The 26,693-nt window shown below is 40.9% G+C and overlaps 1 protein-coding gene across 2 annotated transcripts in view; it reads left to right on the top strand.

Annotated features, from left to right (window-relative positions):
• Nucleotides 1-25,707, top strand: part of HLF (HLF transcription factor, PAR bZIP family member) — a 44,350-nt gene extending 18,643 nt beyond the window's left edge. Inside the window, exons 3-4 of one of the 2 annotated variants that reach the window (XM_048817705.2) lie at nucleotides 16,784-17,004; nucleotides 21,520-25,707. In XM_048817705.2, the coding sequence (XP_048673662.1) occupies nucleotides 16,784-17,004; nucleotides 21,520-21,738 (440 nt within the window). In that variant the 3' untranslated portion in view covers nucleotides 21,739-25,707. The remainder of the gene's footprint in view (nucleotides 1-16,783; nucleotides 17,005-21,519) is intronic. The other variant, XM_048817706.2, reaches the window with a different exon arrangement.
• Nucleotides 25,708-26,693: the final 986 nt, after the last annotated feature.

The following is a 26,693-nucleotide window of genomic DNA, read 5'->3' as shown; positions in this document are numbered from 1 at the left end:
GTAGTGTCTCCAGGTCTTCTAGTGATTTATAGTTTGTTTAGTGTATGGTGGGAAAGCCTTGAAGCCTCAAATTCACTGTCATTAGAAGCATTCAGGGTGTGTTTACTTAAAAATCAGGGTTTCACAGCCTGATCCACAAAAATCAATAGAAAGCCTCCCACTGACTTCATCAGGCCCTTGATGGAGTGATGGAGAGGGTCAGGCTGGGCCCTTTCTAAACTCGTCAAATTTCACTGAATTTGAAATTTAAAGAATTAACTTTCAAAGGGTCACTCCCTTCTTATAACGCTTCCTATTCAATCCTGTGTGTTGATAAGTGTCTGTTTCTTGTCCACCAAGCCCAAGTAAAAGAGTTTTTGGAGCATGGGTTGGGGCAGTTGGAATTCCCATCCTTGAGACAGTATGCAGAGCAGCTGCACAGCACCCACTGTAGTCTCCAGACAGCAAGTTATCCTCTGTGGGAGGGTTTTGTTCAGAGGATCTGTTGTCAGAGTCCCACTGGACACACTCTGTAGCCTAGCCTGATTCGCTGCACTCCTTCTCAGTGTCTTTACAACCCGCTCCTTGCACTGCAAGGGCTACACAGTGTTCCCGTTCCTACCAATGATAAATTTCACTTAATTATGTTCACTTTGGTGGAGTTCCTACAGATAGAAACTAGAGGAGAATTTGGTCCCAAAAAGCCCTCAAGGATTCAGTTGCTTTTTCAGGTCTTGCATGCTTGCGCAAGGGTCTGGGCTGGATTTGGCCCCTAAACTGCTTCATTATGGGGTGGGCAATAATCACATTTGATCTGATTATAAGTACATGGAACAACTCCTATTAAAACTGGGCTATGTACTGTGATTTTGATTTTAAAACGCCCGTGCGCACACACACGCATGCTTAAGGACTTTAAAGATTCAGGTTGAGATTTCTTAAGGAATTAGGTGCACACTGAATTTTAAGAGGATCTAGGCACCTTACTTCCTTAGTTGCCTTTTGAGAAATCTCAGCCGTAAACAGTAATCTTAGAGAGCTGTGGGCCCGGTGACACTTAGGAGCTTCAGCCCTTCTCAAAAGTGCCCTCAGATGGTGATCTGAAGCTGCTGAAACTCACCAGACAGGTTCTTGTTAAGCAATTAGCCAGCTAAGCAGAAAGAGTAATGGTGTGTCTCCTGAGATGAGTTTTTCCTTTGCATAATTTAACTCCTTCCTCCCCAGCCTTCAGGAATTGTGTACATTTGCCCGCATTGACAAAACAGCAATGGGACTTGAGGGTGGTAAGAAAGGTGTTGCTCTTACGAACTTATTAATTGGTACCATGCGACCACTCATGTGTAAAGACTAGTGACATGAGTAAGGGCATGCAGGATCACAGGTGTGTAGCTTGAGTTCTCGCATCCTTGGCTTGCCTACAAGTTTCATCCTGCTCCTCAGCTAATTTTTTGTACTGTTCAAAGTTTTTTTCCTTTTTCCGCTTTCCTTGCCCCAGCCCCAGCCATGTCGCTGGGGTGGGGTGTTGGGGAAAGGTCCCACGCTCACTGGCAGCAGGAAGCGGAGTGTCGCGGCTGGGAGCTGGTGGAGTGGAGCGGGCTGGGGCCGGGCTGCTCCACTTCTGCCGCTGCCGGTGAGTGCGGCGGGGGTGTGGGGGGGAAATCCCTTCCCCCAAGCCCCATTCCCCAAGAGACACGGCTGGGGCCGGGGCGAGGGAACCGGAGCCGGCTGCTCCCCCAAAAGTGCCCCCGCAGAGCTCCTGCCTTCCAGACCCTGGCGGGGGGAGGCCCTGCCTTTGACTGCCCCCCTGAAACCCTCTGCCCCTTATCCAACCCCTCGGCCCCTGCCCGGCCCCCTTAATATGCCGCTCAGAGCAGCGTGTCAGAGCCAGACACGCTGATCCACAGGAGTGCGCAGCCCCGCCCCCCAGAGCCCTGCTTTACTGCGTTATATCCGAATTCGTGTTATAGCGGGTTGCATTATATAAGGGTAGCGGTGTATTTGCTAACTAGAGAGAGACTGTGTAAAAAGAAATAAAGAACAAGGAAAAGGCTAAGTGCAAGAACCGGATTGTAGGGTAGTCAGTGCTGCTCTTTTCTCCTGAGCTGTACGATGTGTGTTAACAACAACCACACTTTCTTTCTTTCATTCATAGATATCGCCGTGTTTTAACAGCAATTTAATGAGACTTTAGTAGGAGTATTATACCCATTTTACAGATCACAAAGCTGAGGCACAGAGAGTTAAACCAACTTGCCAGGGTCACACAGCAAGTAAGCAGCAAAGCCAAGATTAGCTGTCCTCATTTCTAGCCATTAGAACAAACACCCTTGAAATAGGTGTGAAGATATTGTCTCTTATTTCAATATAATTATTTTTAGAATGCAAGTTAGGTCAGACAAACAAAGTGAACGTTGAACGTGCAATATTGTCTAGGTGGAGTGCATGCACTTAAATAGATCTGGGTATGAGGAAGCATACTTTTTTTCACCACTAAATAGATGATTAAGGTGTACCAGAACACTGAATTGTATTCTTTGGAAAGCCCAAATAAACAGTGGCACAGAATACCTTCCTCATTGTGAGACAGACTCCTAATAGATCTCATTACACTGTAATTCCTTAAGTCTGTTCAATGCAGGTTTCATTGTTCCTTATTCATTTGTAAAATGAAAATTAAGAAAAAATGTGGCATAAGCATAGCCATTAAAAAATAAACACCGTTTTAAATTAAGCCTCTTCGTTACCCACATATTTTCTTATATCCAAAATGCAGAGGACATTTAAAAACATGAAAATCTATGTGCTTGAATTTACCAAAAAAAAAAAAAAATTATCTTAATGTCAGACTGCAGAAGTGATCTGATATGACAGTTGCTGTGGCAACACCACCTACTTCATGAAAATTGCAGTGAATAGGAGTGTAAAAGGTAAAACCCACATAATTTTCCAAGCACATGAATTTTCACTGCCCTCAACTGCAGGGCTTTCCAAACCGTCAGATGTTTCTTCTCCTGTTTGGGGAGTGCACTTACCTGTAACCTCAGGGTCAAATATGGAGTCGTCACTCTGGGAAAGCCTGTCTATAAGAGTCCATACTTATAGGATCAAATATCTGATTAAAAGCATACACAACTCCTGCACTGAAAGGGGCTGAACCTGTTCAACCCAAGATGAACAGTAGCCAGGTGCACAAGGAGGCAAAGAGCCTTAATTTGCTGTGGTCATCCTTAAAAACTTGTCAATTGCCTTAGGTAGCTAAATACCATTATCTCTGTATTTACAGTGTCCCCTACAGAATATATAAGGACTGGTGCAACTAGGGCCCAATCCAGTCAATTAAAAGACTCCCATTGATTTTGGAGCAGGCTCATACTAAGAAAATATGAGCTTGAGGGTGATCAAATGTTTGAGGGTGATCATTGTATAGTAGAAATTGATAAAATTGTTAAAGAAAAATACATTGTCACTTTTCGGCCTCATTAATGATCCCAAAGCAGTGGTGTTGCATAGCAATGATTAACTGTACTGTTAACCAAGGCTAGGGAAATATATTGTTTTCTAATCTGAGCAACATTTAGCTTGTTTTGGATGTTGGAAAGTAAAGAGTAAAATACGCCACACAGAACATTTTGATCGTTTTAAATTGGTATGGTAGATATATTGAACTTTGCTCCGAAAGGTGATGCATGGTATATGTTCAATGTGGGTGTCTGTTAGCACGCTGTTTCAGGAGCAAGGCCTTGTTTGAAAATCATTTCAAACATCTGGCTGGGTGATTAATTTTGAGATCCCCAGCTCGGATTGTTTGGAGAAAAGTAACTTTAAAGTACACCTCCAGATGGTGACTGACATTGTCCTTATTTCTCAATGAACAAAGTCAAACGTGCGTGTGTACGTCTGTACGATGCAGGCATGTGTGTTTAAAAGTGCCTAAGCTCAATGAATGGATATAGATATTTGCTAATTACAGCTGGCCTGATAATCATTATGGTACAGTAGAACCTCAGAGTTAGGAACACCAGAGTTACAAACTAACCAGTCAACCACACACCTCATTTGGAACCGGAAGTATGCAATCAGGCAGCAGCAGAGACCCCAAAAAAAGCAAACACAGTACAGTATTGTGTTTAAACTTAAACTAATAAAAAAAAGGGAAAGCAGCATTCTTCTTCTGCATAGTAAAGTTTCAAAGCTATATTAAGTCAATGCTCAGTTGTAAACTTTTGAAAGAACAACCATAACCTTTCGTTCAAAGTTGCAAACCTTTCAGAGGTGTTCGTAACGCTGAGGTTCTACTGTATTCAGTTTGTTCATCTGTTTTTGGCAGCTGTGGGGGGGAGGGAGGGGGGCAAGATTTGAGGTGTCCTTGATAATGAATTGTGCAGCCTCCACTCACTTACTTGTACATTAAAAAAAAAAACTTTTTAAAGAAAGCAAGGTTTAATGATAATCATAAGCAATTCCCATTTGCTGAGACACTTCCTGAGGGCATCATGATAAGCCAACTTTTACTAATAGACAGAAGGCGAGTTACATACTGAGTAGACGTCTTAATCTCAACATTCAATAATGTATGTTATATAACATGGATGTACTAACACATGGGTTCTCAACATGGGGTCGTGAACAGGTTTCAGAGAATTGGAACTATCTTCCTTTTCTTCAGTTAGACACAAAGAGGGTCCCACAACTTTCTTGTGGTATATTATGAGGTCGCAATGTGGAAAAGGTTAAGAATGAACATGAATAGTGGGATTTGCTCAAGAAATAACTCCACAAGCATGTGGATTTTTCTATTTTTCTACGTTTTTAATGATGCCTCTGTCAAGGTTCCTTCCCCACTCTGAACCCTAGGGTATAGATGTGGGGACCTGCATGAAAACCTCCTAAGCTTACTTTTACCAGCTTAGGTTAAAACTTCCCCAAGGTACAAACTATTTTACCCTTTGCCCTTGGACTTCCACTGCCACCGCCAAACTTTATCTGGGTTCCTGAGAAAACGTTGTTTGGAAACGTTTTTTTCCCCCAGAATCCTCCCAACCCTTACACCCCACTTCCTGGGGAAGGTTTGGTAAAAATCCTCACCAATTTGCATAGGTGACCACAGACCCAAACCCTTGGATCTTAGAACAATGAAAAAGCATTCAGTTTTCTTACAAGAAGACTTTTAATAGAAGTAAAAAAGAATCACCTCTGTAAAATCAGGATGGTAAATACCTTACAGGGTAATTAGATTCAAAACATAGAGAATCCCTCTAGGCAAAACCTTAAGTTACAAAAAAAAGACACACAGACAGGAATATTCATTCTATTCAGCACAGCTATTTTCTCAGCCATTTAAAGAAATCATAATCTAACACATACCTAGCTAGATTACTTACTAAATTCTAAGACTCCATTCCTGTTCTGTCCCCGGCAAAAGCATCATACAGGCAGACACAGACCCTTTGTTTTTCTCCCTCCTCCCTGCTTTTGAAAGTATCTTGTCTCCTCATTGGTCATTTTGGTCAGGTGCCAGCGAGGTTACCTTTAGCTTCTTAACCCTTTACAGGTGAAAGGATTTTTCCTCTGGCCAGGAGGGATTTTAAAGGTGATTACCCTTCCCCTTATATTTATGACAGCCTCAAATTGAGATGAACACAACATTTCAACATGAGTGCCTTTATCTGCATTATAAATTTTAATTAGAATTTTTGTTGCTCTGCTCAACATGATTTTTAAGTGCAGCAGAAATCACTGGCCCTTGTTACTGTTTCTTGAAAGCCGTTAATCCAAAACATGGTATTTCTTCACACTTTTGATGCTAGATGGCTCTCCCAGTGGGAGAAAGAGGAAATGTCTTGTCCAATATTCAGTGACACAGTAGTTCCTTTTGCTTAGACTTCCTGTGTATGGCTGCCCATTTTCTTCTGCATTTGATGTACCATCAAGGTGCACATTAAGCAGCGTCATCCGATGGGTAATTGGCGAGCCATGTGCGGAATAATTTCTTTCTGGAACAGTCTGTTCTTTTGGAATTTGCCCTAAACATCATTATAAGTTGTTCTAGCTAATCTCAACCCCTCTCAGCCTACTGTGCTATCAATGCACTTATGTAAATTGTGGGCAAAGACAGAGAGACACTAGATACATACACTCTCTCATGCTTTGCTTACAAAGTGCAAAATAAGAATATAGGGACAAATTCTGCTTCTCCAGGTATCCCGTGGGATGCAATTGGTGGCAGAATTTGGCCCATTACAGATATAATTTTTTTTGTCTTTGCATGAGCAGCCCTTAATTTAAATAGGAGGAAACGAAATTTACTGAGCCACAAATTATTCATTATTTGGAAGATATGTGAACACCACTATTTACTCCTCTTTGTAATTTGATAATCATTTCTTACAAATAATCCTGTGTAAAGTATCTGTTTGTTTTTGGCACTGTAACAAACACGCTATGTTTTAATGAATAACAATCCTTAAACTAAAGCCAGAAGAGTTTCTAATCGGTAGATGTGCAGATCCAGAAAGGGAAGGAAAAGGTCTGCAGAGATCTGTAACTCTCTCTACAGTGGTTCCCCCTTGCTAAAGGACTCTCCTGTACAGCATCTCTTAGCAACTGTCAGTGATTTAAAGAATTACGACTAACTACTGGCTCTGGGAAGGGGGTGGAAAATGCACTCATTTTGCTGGGTTTACCATAGTGACAATGCAGGGTTTTTCCATGCCACTGGACATCTTACTCTGCAGACTTTTGAGAACACGCAGACAGTGAGATGACAAGATGGGCTTGGGTACCATAATTAGGGAATAGATACATGAGGCAGGGGCAGCTTATGCTGGCTTTGCATGAGATGTGTTGCTCAGTGCGAGACATCTGTCCTGGATGTTAATGCCAGTCACTAGTGTTCATGAGGAGACTAAATAAAAGGAACAACACTAGGGGAACGTGAACAGAGGCTGGAGTCTCAGAGCACTCTTGGTTCTAAGCACAGGACACTTTGTCAGTAACATGAATGCCACATGAGTCCTGGTGGTATCTTTGATTTCAATTTCATAGTGCCTGTTAAGGGATTCTTATGTATACCTCATGAGGTTGTTATCATAGGAGAAAGGATCAGGTAAAGTCCGTTGTTTGTGGGTTATGTTGATTAAAGTTGGAGAGAGAGCTTCTGAAGGAATGGAAAGCAGACTTTAGGACTTCCTTAGAGTGGATTTTACCCTTTCTGATGCCCCAAAGTGAAACTACATATGCTGCCCCAGCCCTTTCCCTTAAGGGGAGGAAAGAAAAATTGCCCCTTTTGCACTTGAAGGTTGCCTAGCATACTAGTATTTGCAACAATAACAACAAACTGTACAGCGTTCAAGTGGTCAGAGAACATCCCACGACTCAAAGGGAAACACCCAAGTCAAATGTAAACCAAAATGAAATAATTATATGCAAAACCATCCATATATCCTCTCCCCATTTCTGCCCTATCCTCCACTGAACATCACTGTTGGCTCATCTGGCATGCAGCTAAATATTCCATCAGCTCCCACATGCTTTGTTTTTAATGCACTGGCCCATGAGCCTCAATGGCCTATTGAGTCGTAAATCAGGTGTGATCACACTCAAGCTGTGTCTACACGGGCCTTTTCTGTGGAATCTCCAACCATTGCAGTTCCACTAGAGGGAGCAACTTGTGCAGGCAGAGCACAGGTAGTTCTTTTTCACCATGGTGGAGTGGTGCAATGGTGGGAGATTTCCTGATTAAGGATATCCCAAGCAAGGCTCATGATAAGGTGAGTTGAAGGAAGCAGTAAGAACGCCGGCATTGTCATTGGCTCAAAGAGGCTTAAGCAGACCAACACTGTTCAGATGCTGCATGGAGAATCTGAGTGGATCCCAGATACCTATGGAGAAATCATTTTACTCCAGAGAAGCAGCAGGGAAAAAACCTGGGAGTTAGAATGTTTAAGTCTCATTTTAAAAGAAGAGCAGAACCCTGGGCAGTGTCCACCAGACAGCAGAGAAAACCCCACAATTTCTTCAGATGGCACAGCATAAGTCAGCTAGTTCGTGTGAAAGACCAGGGTAGACATACGAGATGGAACAGCGAGTCTTAGGCATCTTGCTGCGTTTTTGCTCCCAGTCACTTATTTTGGAAGAGAGAAGTTTGGCTTATTTTCTGATTGGGTCCTTAGAACGTATTATTATTTATTATGGTAGCACTAAGGGTATGTACTGCAAAGAAAAACTCTTGGCACCAAATCTCTGAGTCCATGTCAACTGACCCAGGCTATGACTACACTGCAATTAAAAACCCGTGGCTGGCTTGTGCCAGCTGACCTGGGCCCCTGGGGCTCAGGCTGTGGGGCTGTTTAATTGCCATGTAGACGTTCAGGCTCGGGCTGGAGCCCGGGTTCTAGAACCCTGCGAGGTTGGAGGGTCCCAGAGCTGGGGCTGCAGCCCAAGCTGGAAGATCTACACCGCAATTAAACAGCCCTGGCCGCAGCTCAGGTCCCGTGAGCTCGAATCAACTGGCACAGGCGAGCCACGGGTATCTAACTGCAGTTTAGACATACCCTGAAACTCCGCACTGCAGGTTTTTCTTTGCAGTGTAAACATACACATTGAGGCCTCAGTCAATGCACAGGGCCTCATTCAGCCAAGTACCGTATATGCACATAATAAAAAAGACAGTGAAAGATTTTCAAAAGTGCCTAATCCCTTTTTTCAAAAGCGAATTAGGAGTCCTGGTCTAAGTGAAAGCCAGTGGGGCTTAGGCTGCTAAGTCACCTTGGCATTTTCAAGAATTTTAGCTAGTCTCAGTCCCCAAAAGCTTACAGTCTATATGAAATGATGGCTTGTGCATATGCCTGGGATTTTCTTTTGCAAAGCAGTGGAGTATAGTATAGGCACAGTATATCTATTACACACAAACTGTTAAAAGAACACTATTAAGGTTACAAAGTCAAGCACTCAAAAGTTAAGTTGCCTGTTGCAGCCTATAGAGTAATGTTTGCTTATGCTAATTGAAAATGTGCTGAACTGCAAGTAGGGAGTAGGCCTTTAGGCCTAACGTTTAAGCTTTGTATTAGCTAAAGCTAAGTTTGTTAGCATGAGTGAATGAGGTATTAATAGAAGTGAAGCAAAGCATCATCTCGGGTCACATATTAAAGATGTTTGTGTTTTCACTGGTGTTAGCAGGTATTGTAGGGGAACTTTTGGATGTTTTAGAATATTGGAAAATCACAGAATTTGTATTGATGCAAATGATAATTAGAATAATGTTTGATATTAATAGCCAATAAAATATATTTGGGTTTTGGGGTCCAGAAGATTAAATATGGTAGCAGAAATACAGATATGGAAAAAGGTAAATTTAAGTAATTAAGGGTATTATTATAAGTGATTATAAAAAGGGTAGTATGCCAATTTTAGGTAAGCGTGTCACTCACCATCAAGGTACCATTAGAGAGAGGATTATATACCCATTCTTCTCATCCAGAAAGTGATCACCTCTGAATACACCATTTCATCTGGGAATGTGAGTACAAATGCAGTGTGTGGCATAATGCCTGTTTGTTTTAACTAATATTTTATTTTATGTTTTATTTTAAATAGTCTTTAATTCTATCATGCATGTCATTTACAGTCCTCCCCTCAGTTACATGATCTGTAAGTGCTCTGGAGGCTCAACCCTTAAAGAATTCAATTTGTCTATTCCTTATACTTCAACTATTAATTGGTAACACACAAATGAAGGTTACACTGTGCAGCCTTAATTCAGCCCCCCAAAACCTTGCGCTTATCCGTTATTGTACAATATTTTCATACAGGTCCCAAGCAGGAATACACACAATGCCTAGAGATGAAACATTGTGTATGGTGATTCTTTTAGAACTCAGATGCAATTTATAAACAACACTTTTGTCTTAAAGGGGTTTTTTGGTTGTTGTTTTTTTTTAAAATTCACCAGACTTTCATCATAATGTTTTAGGAGCCATTAATCTGCCAGAGCGGTTGCATTGGTCATTCAAAGATATTCTTCCTTCAGAAAATTTTACTTGTCAGCCCACAAATGCATATTATAGAATCCAGTTTGTATAGGACTGGAATATAGGAATATAGCCACACAGGATCAGGCTAATGGTCCAGATAAACAGAATCATAGAATATGAGAGTTGGAAGGGACCTCAGGAGGTCATCTAGTCCAACCCCTTGCTCAAAGCAGGACCAATCCCCAATTTTTGGCCCAGATCCCTAAATGGCCCCCTCAAGGATTGAGCTCACAACCCTGCGTTTAGCAGGCCAATGCTCAAACCACTGATCTATCCCTCCCCCGCTACACTGGTTTCCTGTCACTGACAGTTGCTAGCATCAGATACTCCAGAGGAAACTATAAAATCCCAATCATAATTATTTGCAATAACACACCCAAGGGTGAAGTTTCTTCCTAACCCCAGGCAGCTAGTGTTTGATATTGTCCTGAAGTATAAAGGTTGATGTCTCGTACACTGTGTATTTTTATTCTATTTAGTGTAAGCATAGGCTATGTTCTTATTCTCCATATAATTGTCACTATTTCAGTAAAGCACTATTAGTGCTAATAATGGAAATGTGAAGATAAAGTTTAGTTTCTGTTAACATGATCACGTTTGTAGCTAGCAGTTACATTCGTTAGTGGGAGATTGCCCTTAAATAATTACCAAGCTCCGAAGTGCTCCTTTCACTCTCCCCCACTACATTCTGCCAGTCTACAAGCTCTGTCCTGACTGCTGTGCTGTAGATCTGTGTGCAGATGTGCTTATCTATGGGATGAAAGAGTTAATGTAAAAGTAGATCACAGATTAGGCTGGGACTGTCTGTGTTTCGGGGTCAGAGAACTACCCCCAATGGCTAGACAGCTGCCAAAGGGAAAGGCTTGGAAAACTTATTGACACTGCAGTGTTGTTCTCTAGGGCAACTCTGGGAGAAGATTTTGTGTCAGTTTAAGTGTGTCAGTCAGTCCAGACTGTGTTATAATTGCCAACCCAAAGTACATTTTAGTTTGCATAAGAAAGTCCATTAACTGAAAGTATGTAATCTGTTTCTGCTGGGCTCCTAACAATTGCTTCCAACCCCGTGTACAAATGTGCAAAAACTACTAGATCATCAACAACAACAAATATTTCAAGACAATGTTCTCCTCTCCCCTCCCTGTCATATTTGTATACATTTTCCAATCAGCTTTAGACCGGGGTGAAAAATGGGGCTGGGGAGAGAGAATTTCCAGGAAACCGAGTGGATTTATTTTTGATATAAAATTTTCTGACCAGCTGTACCAACATAATTCAGCATCCTGGTCCTGCTTGGGACCTCGGGGCTCTACTCCAATACAAATAATTTAAAAAAAAACAACCCATCAACAAAAGACACCTCTGAAAATGTTCTTTTCACTTGTACCTCTGGTGTATAATGTTGGTAGTAAGTGTTTCCTAGTGGTTAGACAAGGGGCCTGGGTTTCAGGACACTTGCTACTGAGTCACATTGTGACCATGAGCATTGCACATGATCATTTTGGGCCTTATTTTCCCACTCTCTAAAATGCAGGTATAAAAATACTCTCCTCTCTGACGGGTTTGTGAAGCTTAATTAATGTGGCAGTGACAAAAGTTGTTGCTTTCTAATACCTGTTTAGTGACCTAGGTGAGATAAGTTGCTGGCCTCAGTCCAGTTCTCAGTGTACAAGTATCCGCATTGCCACCACATTTGCTTTCCCATTGGCAACCGTAGCAGAGAGGCTAAGGGCCAACCAGCTCATCAATGCTGATCTGTTCACCTGCTCCTAAGCATACTACCCTGAAAAATGTCCTACCATTGCTAACGCCTGGAGTAGCAACAGCAGAAGCATTAATGAAGACAAGGGATTGGTGGCCACTATAGGTACGCGTCATGTGTGGACTTGCTTGAGAGCAAAATGCAAGGAGCCACCCAGAGACCTGTCTACACTAGCACGTTCAGTCTGGCTCTGTACGAGTGGGAAAGCTTTCCAAAGAAAGTTGACATAATTCTTTTCCTTTTAAGTCTGGGTTGAGGCACATCGCTTGGGCTGCATAAGGGCTTCCTTTAACCACTGTACCCAGCTTCCTTCCATCATAGACCTAGTCCTTTAGGGCTGGATTTCCAAGAATTCAGTGCTCATCAGCTCCCATTTAAGACACCTAAATGAAGCTGCTTGATTTTCCAAAACACTCAGTCTCCCCCTCCCCCCCGCCCATCAGCTCCCACTGACAGCAAAGGCTGGGCGTGTCTGAGAACTTGGCCACTTCACTGAGCTGCCTAAACGGAAGCTGGTGTTCTTTTGGAAATTTGGCCCCAGTTGCCAGTGCTGAGTGCTTAAAAAAGGACTCTGGCACCTCATGTCCAGCAATGAGATGCCTTACATTTGCCTGGCCTTTGCAACTGGTACCCTGGGCTTCCTTCGTGCACTACAGCCTCTCTCTGGTCGGTTGACCAACTCTTTCACTGGATGTTGTGACAGCTGCAGCACTCGCTGATGCGGGGATTAGTCGGCTGCTAGGCACATGACCTTTCGATCGCTGTTCTCTATTGACCTGCCCCTGATTGGGAGGAATTTAGCGCATAAAAATAACACCCTGCACAAACTCTGCAGAAGGAGCTGAGTCCCAAGTGCCATACAAACAGAGAAAAGTAGGTAATAGGAGCCTATATACTGTACATTTTACAGTAATATCTGCACTGGATCCAAAGCAGCCCACGCGGTCGTGTTCAGTTACAACAAGTTCCAGCACTGCGTAGATGCAGTGGCCATTAGCCAGGCAACTAACAAAGACAGGTTTCTGGCTAATGTTATTGGCAACAGCAGATAGAATAAATACATAGATGCAGAGCGCCAGGAGTGACCTAATATTGGACATAGAAGAATAGATTTTCCTCCCTCTTGCACGTTCCTGTGAATTCCATTGACTAATTTACACCAAAGGTAAGGGAGTGCAGAACAGGGCCCTATGTAGCGGTAAACAGCTCAAAAGCAAGTGGCCCGTGGTCTCCTAGATGGTTTATGCACATCTCAGGGCATCTGACAGCTTTATGAATGAGCTGTGCATCAACACATGTGTGGAGTTGCAGGATCAGGGCCTTGGTGTTTGGATCCTATGGATCAATTTAAGTGATTGTGTGTGTGTCTTTGTGTGTAGGCAGAGAGGAAGTAGCTTAACTCAAGCTGGTCCAAAAGTTTTTTATCCCATGAAGTTTTCACCTGAAAACGTTGAATGAAAACCAAACTTTTTGGTCACAATATTTTGATGAAAAAGCTAATTTTTCTGGGAAACCCAGACATTTTTTTGCAAAATATTTCATGTTGTCAAAACCGCAAATTTATGCTGAAAAACAATTTTGATGGGAACAATTACTTGTGTGTCACAATAACTCCTAAAGAATTTAATTTTTTTATTTACACAAATCTCTGCTAGAATTGTGTGTTATTTCAAAATATATGCATTATAAACATAGAAAAACACATTTTGTATCTGAGGGATTTGTTTAAGGAAGGTCCAGTGATTCAGATGCTAACCTGGGACTCTGGATATCCAGCTTCAGGTCTCTGCTTTGCCACAGATTCCTGTGTGACCTTGGTCAGGTAATTTAATCTCTGTGCCTCTGTTCCATATGTGTAAAATGGGGACAAATAGCATTGGAGTGCTGTGAGTTTAAGACTGGGAGATGCTTAGATGCTATGGTAATGGAATCCATACACGCACCATAGATAGATATCAATCTTTAATCCAGATATTGATCATTTCAGAGTTCAGAATTATTTAGAACCAGGTTTTTGGTTCAGATCCATTAGAAAGCGAGAGGCCATTTTCAAAATCCACTCTGTTCTTTGAACACCCCTCTTCCCCACCAAAAATAAATATGTAAAAATATTCACAGCTATGGTTTTGGTTCGTTTCTACCCTTAATATAAAATTTGCAAGATCTATATCTGGCTGCTCTGTTCTGACAGACACAAATGTACTAACATCAAAGGAAGGTGCCTGCATTTAATCATTTAAATAGGCCTGTTTCTGCCGCCAACCCATATATCTGAAATGAGATTAGCCATCCATTTACAATAAAACTATAAACAAGTGCCTTTGGTTTATTGAGTTAATAAGCTGGATTCCCCCCCCCCCCCCCCCACACACACACTTTAAAAAAAGACATAAAATGTGTTAGGCAAAAATGATTTAATCAAAGCTGTTTCAAACTACGTCCTGTGTATCCAGGGGAACGGACCATCTTTTTTCATGAAATTCTTTCAAGCAGACAAAAAACTAGTGTGCCATGTTTCTTCCATTAAGCTTTCAACTTCCTTTCGCTTCACTTGCTAAAATACATCTGACTTGAGTTTTCATTGCTACGTAAAGGATAAAGAGATCTACTAATCATGTGTCACAGTGGAAAGTCAACTACTTTGCTTCGATACAGAATAGGTAACTTCGCCATAGCAGCATGCATGCTCTGGGCACCCTTTCTTGATTTTCACACTGTAGCTACAGTTATTACCGGTAGATTTGTCAGCGGGGTTGCTGTCCCCATGTGATTATGTGCTAGGATAATTTTTTTTTCTGGTTTTGTTAATGAACCACAACAGGAAATGTCCAATTTTTAACAATGGGATCTTGGCAGCAGAGTGCCACATCCTTAGAGAGAGAGAAAGAAACACTCCATTGTTGGTACAACACGAGTAACTGAATTGTCTCCGCTTTCTTTTTCTGGGGGAAAAATTACTTTGATCCACCTTTTTCTTCTCCTGTGTCCGTCCCAGCCTTTCCTAGAATCTGATGTTATTGGTGCTATTTTAAAATGGCTGTTACTGAAACCATGATTTCTGAGACCAAAACCTTGTCTAATGCAGTTTTCCCGCAATGTTGTTGTTCTTTATATAGAATAATAAAAAATGATGCTGCAGATAATTCCCTTGAGTTGCTGTTACAAACGACCTTTAATACAGTGATGATTTTAGGTATTTAATTTGCACAGTAAATATTACAGTTGTGGATAGAAATATGAAGATGTTATGAAAAGTAACAGTATGTTAGTAAAGTTATTATGAAAGCCATCTATCTCTAAAGTCGTAATGACCTCACTGACATAGTAAGTGTAATAATGCTGGCCAACATTTTCAAAAATACACGCCCCTCAAGTTAGGCCTCTAAGCCTGAAGTCAATATGACTTGCATTCCTAAGTCACTGAGATGCTTGTGAAAAATCTTACCCTTAAGCACCTAAATATTTTTGGAAACATTGGCTTATGTTACTAAAATAGATTTCAACAGGAATACTGCCCAGATGGTGACTGCAAGATTGGCCCAGGATGAACAGAAGTCCATAACATTTCTTTTTGCATGTGTAATAGTTTTCATATTAGTAAAAGATGTGGACAAATTGGAGAAAGTCCAGAGAAGAGCAACAAAAATGATTAAAGGTCTAGGAAACATGACCTATAAGGGAAGATTCAAAAACTGTGTTTGTTTAATCTGGAGAAGAGAAAACTGAGAGGGGATATAACAGCTTTCAAGTACATAAAAGGTTGTTACAAGGAGAAGGGAGAAAAATTGTTCTCGTTAACCTGTGAGGGTAGGACAAGAAGCAATGGGCTTAAATTGCAGCAAGGGCGGTTTAGGTTGGACATTAGGAAAAAATTCCTAACTGTCAGGGTAGTTAAGCACTGGAATAAATTGCCTAGGGAGGTTGTGGAATCTCCATCACTGTAGATTTTTAAGAACAGGTTAGACAAACAGCTGTCAGGTATGGTCTAGATAATACGTAGTCCTGCCACGAGTCTCAAGGTCCCTTCCAGTCCTATAATTCTATGAAAATGCATCACATTAGCAGTTTACACCTGTATAGTTCCATGGGTGAGGCTACACTGCTGCAAATTTCCCTAATGTAAATAGGACTGAAGAGAATGAAACCTGAGCAGTGGAAATGGGAAAAGGTTTTTCAGTCAGATTGTTTAAAACTCTATGTTTGTTATACCTATTAAACACCATAAAAACACTTGGAAGGAAAACCCTCTTTCTGTTAAAGATTCAGGCATTCCCCCCACCTCTGCAAAGAAGCAGTTATCTGGTTCTCACAGAAGCCATCAAAAAAAGGGAAGATGAGAGTCACTATTACTAAGATAAAAACAAGAAGTTAACACCTCTTTTGGGAACAGGCACTTTTCATACATTATAAAACAGTAAAAAGGGCATACACCCATGTTCTTTCCCCTTTGCAGGTTATTTTTAAGTGGTCGCCATAGTTCTAGTTACTTGCAGTGCCTTTCAGAATATCACTAATAGAATTTCATGGTGGAAGTAGAATTGTACAGCCATATTGCACACTCAAGGATGAGATATTTTAACAAAGCTCAATAGCTTTTACACCAGCCATTGTATGTGCTGCTGGAAACATGATATGCTGATTTGATTCCACGTAAACAAATGTGTTTATGAGACGAGAGGGGAAGACTGTTTAGTCAAGTGCATAGAGCACGGGACTGGGAGTCAGAGCCTATGGATCTATTCCTAATTCTATGACCTTGGCTAAGTAATATAGGCCAACATGTTCAATGTCCAGACATTTTATGTCCCCAACTTGAGATGCCTCTCTGTGTCAATAAACACTATATAAAATGGATATTCTTATGCTTAATAGACAGAGTTCCTCTCAGGTGTGTTTGGATGCTTAATGAATTATTGCTTGTAATGTATTTTGAGACCCTCTAAAATCCAAATGCAAAGAGCCTATTTGCTTTTTATTTTATAACACATCTTGAACCCGTCTTCTATTGCTATAGGTCAGATCTTGCCAACAAATCGTAACACTCCAAGTCCCATTGACCCTGAGACAATCCAAGTTCCCGTGGGTTATGAACCTGACCCTGCAGATCTTGCTCTCTCCAGCATTCCTGGCCAGGAGATGTTCGACCCTCGTAAACGCAAGTTCTCTGAGGAAGAGCTCAAACCACAGCCGATGATTAAGAAAGCCCGTAAAGTCTTCATTCCGGAAGATCTGAAGGTAAATTGGAACTGGTGACCAGGCGGTTAGGGAACAAAATGTAGAAGCTATTTTCTCAAGATTTGGAGTCTAAATCTATTCTCATACACTGACGTAAATCAGGAATGACTCCTCTGAAGCCAGTGGAAATATGCAAATGAAAAAATTGGTGTGAGATTGGGATCCGATCAGGTCTGAGGGGAAGGATGTCTTTATGGTTATGGCCCCAGGCTGAAATTTAGGAGATCAGGATACCTTTCCGCAGATCTGCCAGAAACTTCCTATGTGGCCTTGGACAAGTCACTTTCACTCTCCAAGCCTCATTTTCCCATGTATAAAATGAGCTAATGATATTTCCTTTCTCCCTCCGTCTGTCTGTCTTGTCTACCGAGATTGTAAACGCTCTGAGGCACAAACCATCTCTTACTATAAGTCTGTACAGTGTCTAGTCCAGTGAGGTCCCTGATCTCAGTTGGGATCTCCTTTATTCTTTATTCCCATAAGGGGGAATTGATCCCAGGACAGAGGCACAACATATTCCCCATTAATGCCTTAAGTGAGGCATAAAGCTACCTGCCCCTGGATGAAATTCACCCAAAATGAATCAATACTGAGCAGCTGTGGCTGATAAATGATGAGTGAAGCTTTCTCTGCTGTGCACCAGTCTTGAGGCTACCTTAATTCTGTCTACGACAGTCAAAGGACAAACAAATGTAGGCGGAAGGGGCTAAACTAAGTCTAGTAAAATGTAGTACAGTGATTCTAAATCAAATAGTTCAGGCCCATAATTTGACCTCCTTGAAGTTGTCTGTAATGTGCCTAAGGACACTGTTGCTGCTATATAGATTTTTATACACACACACACACTTAAATGTATAGTTTAAAATATATAATACTCTTCAGGGGCTTGAGGTTTTTTATTTAGAATTGGCTATTTAGGTAGGACCTACACTAACATAGTATTTGTGTACTTATTGTCTGTGTGATGAAGACACTAGCACACAGACAAGGCATGATAATTTCATCTCTTTTTTGTGAACGTTGCCACAAGTCGCAGGCCAAAATCAGCAGGGGAAAAAGCGTTTTCAAGCGTTTCAGACTATCACAGAGCAAATTAAAAACTAACTTTAAAAAGGACTTGACAACAGTTCTCTTAAAAACAGAAAACGGTCTCGTGTGTGTGATTGGAATGGTGCAATGCAACCTGATTGAGTATCTGTGGTGAGGATAATCACATTAACGAGCCGCATTGTCAGTGTTTCAGAAGTGTGAATTTTAAATGTAGGTCTATGTAGAGAAAGATAACTTTGGGGAAAAAACATACACCACCCCCTTCCTCCCATCTCTGAGCCACAAACACATTACCAGAAAGAAGGGACCCCAGTAGCATGATCAGGTGACATGCTTTACTGAAGACCTGGGCACACTGTCTTTTAAATAATGGAAAACGCTATTTGTATAATGCAGCTTCTGTAAGGACATAGCGCCGTGTAGTATTGCATGGCATTGATCTGCCGCTGTTTCCCAAGAGACAGATCCTTAGCCAACTGACGTTAATGGGAATCTTTCCAATGATTGCAGTGGGCTTTGGATCATGTAGAGAGAGAACTGGTATGTGTTTACAGTAGGCTGATGGCAGTGGAGAACAAGTCTGTCAACATTTGCTATTTTTATCCCTCAGGAAAGTGTTGTCAGGAGCAGGCGTTATCATAGTTAAAGGGTAAAAAAATAAATAAATCACATGTCAAGTGGTAACCAAATGATTTGTTACTGTCTTTCTCCATATTATCCCCAGCCTTCCTTTGTACATATGTACTGATAGTGTATGATTACTCCGCCAGATTCTGCTTGTGGTGACACCCTTAAAGCTCCACTGAGATCACTCATGTTTGGGCTGAGGTAAAAGGTGCTCAAAATCAGAAGGGTTACCAGGTGTAAGGAAAGTGGGAATTTGACCCAGAGTGTCAATCATTATTGTGTTCTCTCCAAAGAATCGTTATATGCTAGGTTATATTTACAGTATATGGAGGAAGAAAAGAAAATTGTCAGCCAGGATGCTCTTGGAGTATTTCATATCAACAACTGAAAACGTAGTATCCTTCATGCTTGGAGGCTTTGTGTTTTCAGTGTGTGATTGAATGGGGACTCAGGGTCCTGGTTCCCGTCTAAGATAATCACATTTGGTTGCCCTTGGCTGTTAACTGAGTGCTTGACCCAAGCACTCTCTGTCCTGGTGTGAGGATTGGCTGTTGGGATGGGAAGGGAAGGGTAAACAGATTTGTCCAATCAACTGTCTCTGGATTGCATGTGATTCTGAAATGCCAGTCTGGTCTCTCTCAGGCTGGATTAAGGGATTTGCCATTGCAGTTTGTTAAAATAAAGATGCATGAGGTCTAGATGGCACAATAATAAATTGCTTAAAGCTGATTTTTTGTGGAGAGGAATGAGATGGGAAATTGTAAACCAAGATTTAGGGTCATGGCTTTTTGCTTTTTTTTTAAGGGGCTTTTTGGGGGTCCCATCTAAGAACAAGTGAACGGAGATTTTGATACATTGGGCCCACCTCACCCTTGCCCTGCACTGGGTATAGTCACTTGCACCAGTGCAAATTGAATGTAATGGGGATAGAAAATGTTACCAAAGCAAAACGGGAAGTGTTTTCCTCTTGCTTTGCTCTATTGTAAATGTGATGCAAGGCACAGAACAGCAGTACAGCGGGCCTAGTGTGCTGACTGATGGCTGAGGGCAGTTGCAGTGTTTAAAATATTTGCCTTCTCTGTTTCCAACCATTGGCATTTGGGAGAAAATGTTTCATAAGGGGTACCTGAAAAGTTCAATGCAGCCTAAGGACAGAATTCTCCTCTCTGCGTAAATCTCAGAACTGATACACTATTCTGCTCCCAATTTGTGTGCAATGGGAAATCCACCCTTAGAAGGGAGGCAGAACATGGGAGCTGAGATGGGCTGTATGAATCTGAGGGAGAATTTTGACCTAAACTGTTCGTGCCAGGAGGTATTCTGAGTGGGGCTTAATTAGTGTACAGGCCTTGTGCTGCAGATGGATGAAGTTCACTTTTTGGAATGTGCACGACCCTGTCAGCATGTGGCCAGTCACCCAGAGGTGTGCTTCCAATTTGGGAAGATCAAAGTAACACTGAAACTACCGAATGCTTATTTCACTGAAGTCTGTTTAATTCTTAAGTGAGGGGCAAAATCAGGTACAATGAATGAATGGGTCATTTGTCTCCTTTGGTGCCCAACAAGGCTGAACTCCAGAAGGCAACACGAGTTTTATGACTAATACTTTTCGTACATCTTAACCTAGGAAACATACTGAGGCACTTTGGGACAAACCTCAGTGAGCACGCCGCATAGGCACTTGACTGAAAACGTATGTTGAGCTGTGAGGCAAAAGCAGTCCACCCCTATTTCCCCCCCCCACCCTTCCTGCCCCGTCTCAAACCCAGCACAGTGGCCTCTCCAAGGATATCCGTTCCAGGGGCCTATTATTATTACTTGTATTTTAATTGTGCCTTAGAAGCCAGTGACGGATAACCGGGCCTCATTGTGCTCGGCACTGTATATACAGAGTAAAAGATAGTCACTGCCCTATAGAGCTTACAGTCTGAATAGACAAGGTAGACAAATGGTAGGGGAAGGAGATGCATCATACCAGCAGAGCAAACAATTTGATGGCAAACCGCATGTGAGTGCCAAGTTTCCAGGACTTCTTTTTTTTTTTTTTTTTAAAGGAGGGGGGTAATAAGCTAAACAAAAGGCAAAGGAAGGGAGAAGTGGCAAGGTGGATAGGGGTAGGGAGGGAAGGGTGGAGAGCACGTGAAGTGAGGCTGAGTAGAAGAGACTGTGGCTCAGGCAGCCAATCAGCACAGGGGAGAGCACGCCCAGCCATGATGGGGAATTCCAGGCCAGGACATGTGCTTCACACATTTATATATGCTTTAGGACCTGATCTTCCTCCATTGAAGTCAATGGAGATTTGGTCTTTGCATTCATTGGATCAGGTTTTGTCCCTTAGGGGGTCTGTTTCAGCTCCAGTGGAATCCCCAGTTGCTTCAGTGGAAGTGAGTTGGGACCCTTAATCCCTTGACTTGACAATGACTCCTATACACCATCCCCATTTCAGATTGTTTGTGCTCCTCACTGGGGTAATCAGGATGAGTGGTATCCTGCTGCCAGCGAGGCTCCAGCTGCTTGTTAATTATTCTTTGGACGTCTTCAGAACCAAGATACCATGATGGTGAGCTTCGTGCAGACACTTAGCTAAATAGTCAGACATGTATGCCCATTTGAGAGACTATTACACATAGATTTAGTATTTGCCCCAAGAATTACTGATATTGCCACTGTTCAGTGGGATGTGCAAATGAAAGCAGCAACGGCCAGTGAAAAATCAAAGTTAAAGTCACTTCGGAGCTGAGAGACTGCAGTGTGGTTAACAGTGAAACCTTGTGCCTTAAGGAGTTCTTAGTTTACTGAAATCTAATATCTTGTCTCTTTCTTTATGTACTTAATGAGCAGGATGACAAATACTGGGCAAGACGTAGAAAGAACAATATGGCTGCCAAGCGATCGAGAGACGCCCGGAGGCTGAAGGAAAACCAGATTGCCATCCGCGCCTCTTTCCTGGAGAAAGAGAACTCAGCCCTCCGCCAAGAGGTGGCTGACTTACGGAAAGAGCTGGGCAAATGCAAGAACGTGCTGGCGAAGTATGAAGCTCGGCACGGGCCCCTGTAAATGGCTATCCCCCCCCTTTCTTTTTTGTTGTGGGTTGGCATTTTAATAGCTGGACAATGTGTTTCCTTTTTGATAGTACCACACCCAAACCAACCTGTCTGTCATCAGCACTTTACCAGAAGCAGAAACAAAACTGACTTACATTATTTTTCATTTGTGTGTGCACAGCTCAGCACTTCCCTTTTTAATGAAACCTTCTTCAAAGGGTGACACATTTTTACCTGGACTATTAAGAACTGCCATAGTAAGCTTTTACATTTTTTTTTGTCAATGCTGCTTCTGATTAGGATTTTTATGTTGTTCTAAACAGTTTCATCCTCACCATTTACTTGCAAAGATCCCAGTAAAAATAAACCATAACAATAAAAAAAGGTAGATCTCAGTTTTCAAGAGTAACAAGCTATTGTTTAATTTTGTCTAATCTGAAAAGTTAACATGCTAATGAAGTGCACAAACAATAATTCAGTACAACACTACAGAAATATTAATTTATAGATGGCTTTTTTTGTATTTTAAGTTTTGGTGATCGCTGTCTTCAGATTTAAAGTGCTGTTAGACTGAGTTAGCTCTGCTCGGTATAGATCCCAATATGACTTACCTATATCTACTAAGTTTCCTTTTATTTCCACAAACGCCAGATAGATAGGAGTACTATTAATAGAATACAGAGTGTGTATTTTGCACTGTCTGTACCTAAATCAATAATCCTATTGTACACTAGCGCATGCTGCCTGGGTGTTCCTAGTGGACGTAGGATGACTTCCCTACCTAATAATGTCTCAGAAATAAAAGACCTATTGATATAAGCATGCTGAAAGCATCCCTGGAACAGAATGTGTGTATGAAAGAGAGAGGACAATTAGTTGATACAAGAACAAAATTTAAAAGTATCAGATTTGATGTTGAAATTAGAGGAGTTTTTGTTTTAATTTTCATTTAATTTTGCATTGCTCGGCGTCCCATTTTGTGATTTAATTAACTATTAATTTTTCCACTTTTTGTAATATATTTTCTGAGGATTATATCTTGCTGTTTTAAAATAATTTTTATTCAGTTAGAAGAGTCACTGTTTTGCAAATCCCACTTTTCCTAGTGATGTTATTTTGAGCATGTCTTGAACTGATCTGAACTTTATTCTGTTTTCTCTCTATCTGCTTTTGAACATATGTTCTGTTACAAAGTGGACTTCTGAAAACAAATGTAAGAAACACTGGTGAATTTCAGAAGGCAATGGTGTTGTCATATACTGTGGTTAATCCAATCAATTTATATGTTTACTATAGACCAAAAGAATAGATATTATAAAATGTATAAAGTTTATACAGAATAATTATAGTATGGGGTGTTTTGTACAGTATTTTTCAAACACAAATACTGACAGTGTATTTTGAAAGACATATTATATATAGCAAAGAAAAAGAAAAAGTTATTCCATGTTTAAAATATATAGCAAAGATATATATTCACCAATATTGTACAGAGAGGAAGTGCTTTAGGTTTTTTGAGATCTTTAATATTTTAAACCTACCACGGACACATCAACATGTGTTGTGCTTTAAATTAAAATTTTCTGAAGGTAATGTGGCTTGACAGGGTGCTTCATATTACTAAAATATTAAGAGGCTTTATAATTTTCCATCAGAAACATATAAAGAATCTGTTTGACACAGACAAAGCACAACATGGAGGTTTAGTCAAATATGTATTAGACAATGCAATATTTTGTAGAGGCAGAAAAATAATGTAGACTACAAAAAAAATCTCACGCTCATTTCAAATCCGCTGCTGCTAGAATTTGTTTCCATCTGAAATTCTTAATAAATAGCCTTGGCCATTTATACACGTATATGTATTGCATACATTTATTTACATGTGAGTAAAATACGGTGCTCCATATCTGGCTCTCACAGTTTTCTAGGGTTTTATCACTTTTTTTTTTGTTTTTATTTTAAATAAAAAGGTTATTCATTCCAGTAAATCATATTTTTGCTTAAGGAAGTTGTTACAAATGACTAAACATTTATTCTACATCAAACACATCTTTTCATCAATGAGATCTTTCAATTTTTTTCCCCTCAAAATCCACAGGGTCCCTTAATACTCAGTAGTTTCCTGTGAATCATTAATTCTGTGGATTGCATGTCTGTGAGCTTCAGGAAGGGTCAGAGCATAGAAAGTCAATTATTGGCCAGTCTAAATCAGATGGGCTGTGAGGAATATGTATTTGGCCTGAAAGTGTTGGATACAAGTTAATATAGCCACTGACCAGAAAACAAACTGATTTAAAAAAAAAAAAAAGCTTTTTGGTAGTGGCAGGAAGATGCCAGTAACGTGGGCACACAGCAGCAAAGTGGCAAATTTGCAACACTGCTGGCATGCCATCTTTTGTGACATACTGCAACTGAAGTCTGAAAGAACAGAAATGGTGGTTGTGAAATCAGCTAGGAATTATTGGTAGTTTGCATTGTTGTCACAATCGTTCATCCAAACATACACAGGCAGCTGAGAAACTTTATAAATGAGCACTTTTGTCATTTTTTTAGTGGGGCAAAGGGGTGGGTAGACATACTTGTTTTTGTAGGGTGGCTGTCTCAGACTTATTTATTGGGGGTGGGTTGGGGAGGAGGAACAAGGTAGGCTTTCCACCGTGTGCCAGCAGAGGTTTCTTGCAGCTACCTCATCCACCATCACAAACATTTCTGAGTCTGTTCAGGTGCCTTATATCTATAGGTCATGCATACTGTTTTCATGGTATGAACATTTGACAAATGCATCCTGCACAACAAAACGAAACCATGTTGTTTGACTTGGAGAGACTCAGAATAATCAAGAAGGGCTGTGGAAGTCCAGTAGCTAATAATAATAATAAATTAACGCCCAGGAGCGCTGCTATCTAGAGTTGTGTCAACATTTCCATAAAAACCACCATTGACACCATCATTTTTAGGGGTTTATAACTAGGGCATTTAGGCTAGGATTGTCTGAGGCACCTAAAGGCGTCAGGGACTCCACTCTCTTACAGCGGGATTTGGGTACCTCACTGTTTAAGAAAAAAAAAACATCTGGGATAAACCTTGAAATATAAATTCTCAGCCTAGGACGCTTCCCCAAAAGAATAACAATTTTTAAAACATTTTTTTTACCTTGTATTCAACTTATAAGGGCACTGTATCAGGGATACTCAAGATTCTGATGGGCCTTATTGTCTCTAAAGGAGTTCTTAGGTCTGTCAAATTATATGGCATTTAAAAAGGATCTGACAATGTATTTGCACGATAATCCACTGAAATCTAATAAGTAAACAATAAGCATTGGCGAAATGTTTGCATTATGCTAGCCCTTAAATCAATTATTTCAACTTTTAAAAAAAAAACCCACTGTTTAAAAAATAAATCATTTTCAATTTCAATTCTAGTCATATAGGTTTTATTGCCTTAGGAATTAGGGGGGTCTTCTGATGCTGTTGGCACTAAAATAACCAGCATCATGGAATGAAAGTGCTGACTTAAATCCACAAAAGCAAGGAATTCAGAGCTAAAGGAAAACATTCACATTTCACACTTAACTCATTCTGCTGTGCCTATCTATTGCAGTGTCAATATGCTACATAACATCACAGACACTGGATCGAAGCCTCTGCAAAATGGGATGAGGATTGAATGATCATCTTGCCTTTGTGGGTTTGTCAGTCATTAATGTCACTCTAAAAATGATTTCTGTGTGTGGTTTCTTGGCGAGAGAAGGGTGGTTTATTTTTTGTTTTTTAAAACTTGGAAAAAAATATTTAAAAATTACAGGTGATCAACCATTGTATTTTGGGCAACACCACAAGACAGCATCTGTTTAAATACAAGTTTAACATATAAGATCAAATTAAATGTATGTCATGCATTGGATTGCATCCTGTATGCTGTTCAGCCCAAATTTTTTTGTCTGTTGTTCTTAATGTTTAATAAACTTTTAAATTTTTCTGCTCTCAGCTGTATATTTGCTTTAGTGTGTCAGAGAGTGGGATGGTCTTTTTTCAGCCCATACACTTGAAGGTCTATTATTAGTTATCATTGGTCCTGGAGAAACAACCCATAATATGGCACATCTTTTAAGGTCCCTCTTCAGTTAGTCTCAGGTCCATACCCCAATTAAATTACATGTGAAAATACGCCCCCTGTCCATAAAACACTTGTCACTGCAGCGATGTAATGCCAGACTACCTTTGCTCATGAAGCTACTTTCTAAACACCCAATTTTTACAGGGGACTGAAAGTTACTTAAATAAAGCTATCAGTTCTTGAGCGCTTTAAAGAAGTAGATACACATCCTAAGCTCTTTGTGTTCCTCAGTAGGGCTCCTAACACCCGCTTCCTGCTGCCCCTGGGGGAAAAACAAGCAGCCATGGTAGACTGCAAATTGTTTATACTTTCCACTGTTCTAGTAGGACTACAACCAACAAATAAAAAAAATGTCCCGCTTGCCATGACAGACTGAGAAAAAGCTAAGGGAACCTAGTTTTCTTCCTTACCTTAAAAAGAAAAGGAGGACTTGTGGCACCTTAGAGACTAACCAATTTACTTGAGCATAAGCTTTCGTGAGCTACAGCTCACTTCATCAGATGCATAAAGTGGGAAGAAGTGAGCTGTAGCTCACGAAAGCTTATGCGCAAATAAATTGGTTAGTCTCTAAGGTGCCACAAGTCCTCCTTTTCTTTTTGCGGATACAGACTAACATGGCAGCTACTCTGAAACCTTCCTTACCTTAGTATCTCTGCTCTTTCTTACAATAGTGACCAAATTACCCAGACTTGCAGGCCTAGGGGCCTAAGGAGACAGCTTCTCAGATGACCAGTAACTTACGGATTGAGCAACAGACACGAGGTTTAAGGTCAGAACTTAACACACCCCTGTGCTGATCCTTTACAAAAGAGAGGGCTTGATATGCAACCTACTGTCTATTGGCAA

The sequence above is a fragment of the Caretta caretta genome, chromosome 14, assembly GCF_965140235.1.
Source record: "Caretta caretta isolate rCarCar2 chromosome 14, rCarCar1.hap1, whole genome shotgun sequence".
NCBI classification, from domain to species: Eukaryota; Metazoa; Chordata; order Testudines; family Cheloniidae; genus Caretta; species Caretta caretta.
Note: the sequence above shows the minus strand (reverse complement) of the source record. Positions and strands in the feature narration are given on the sequence as shown.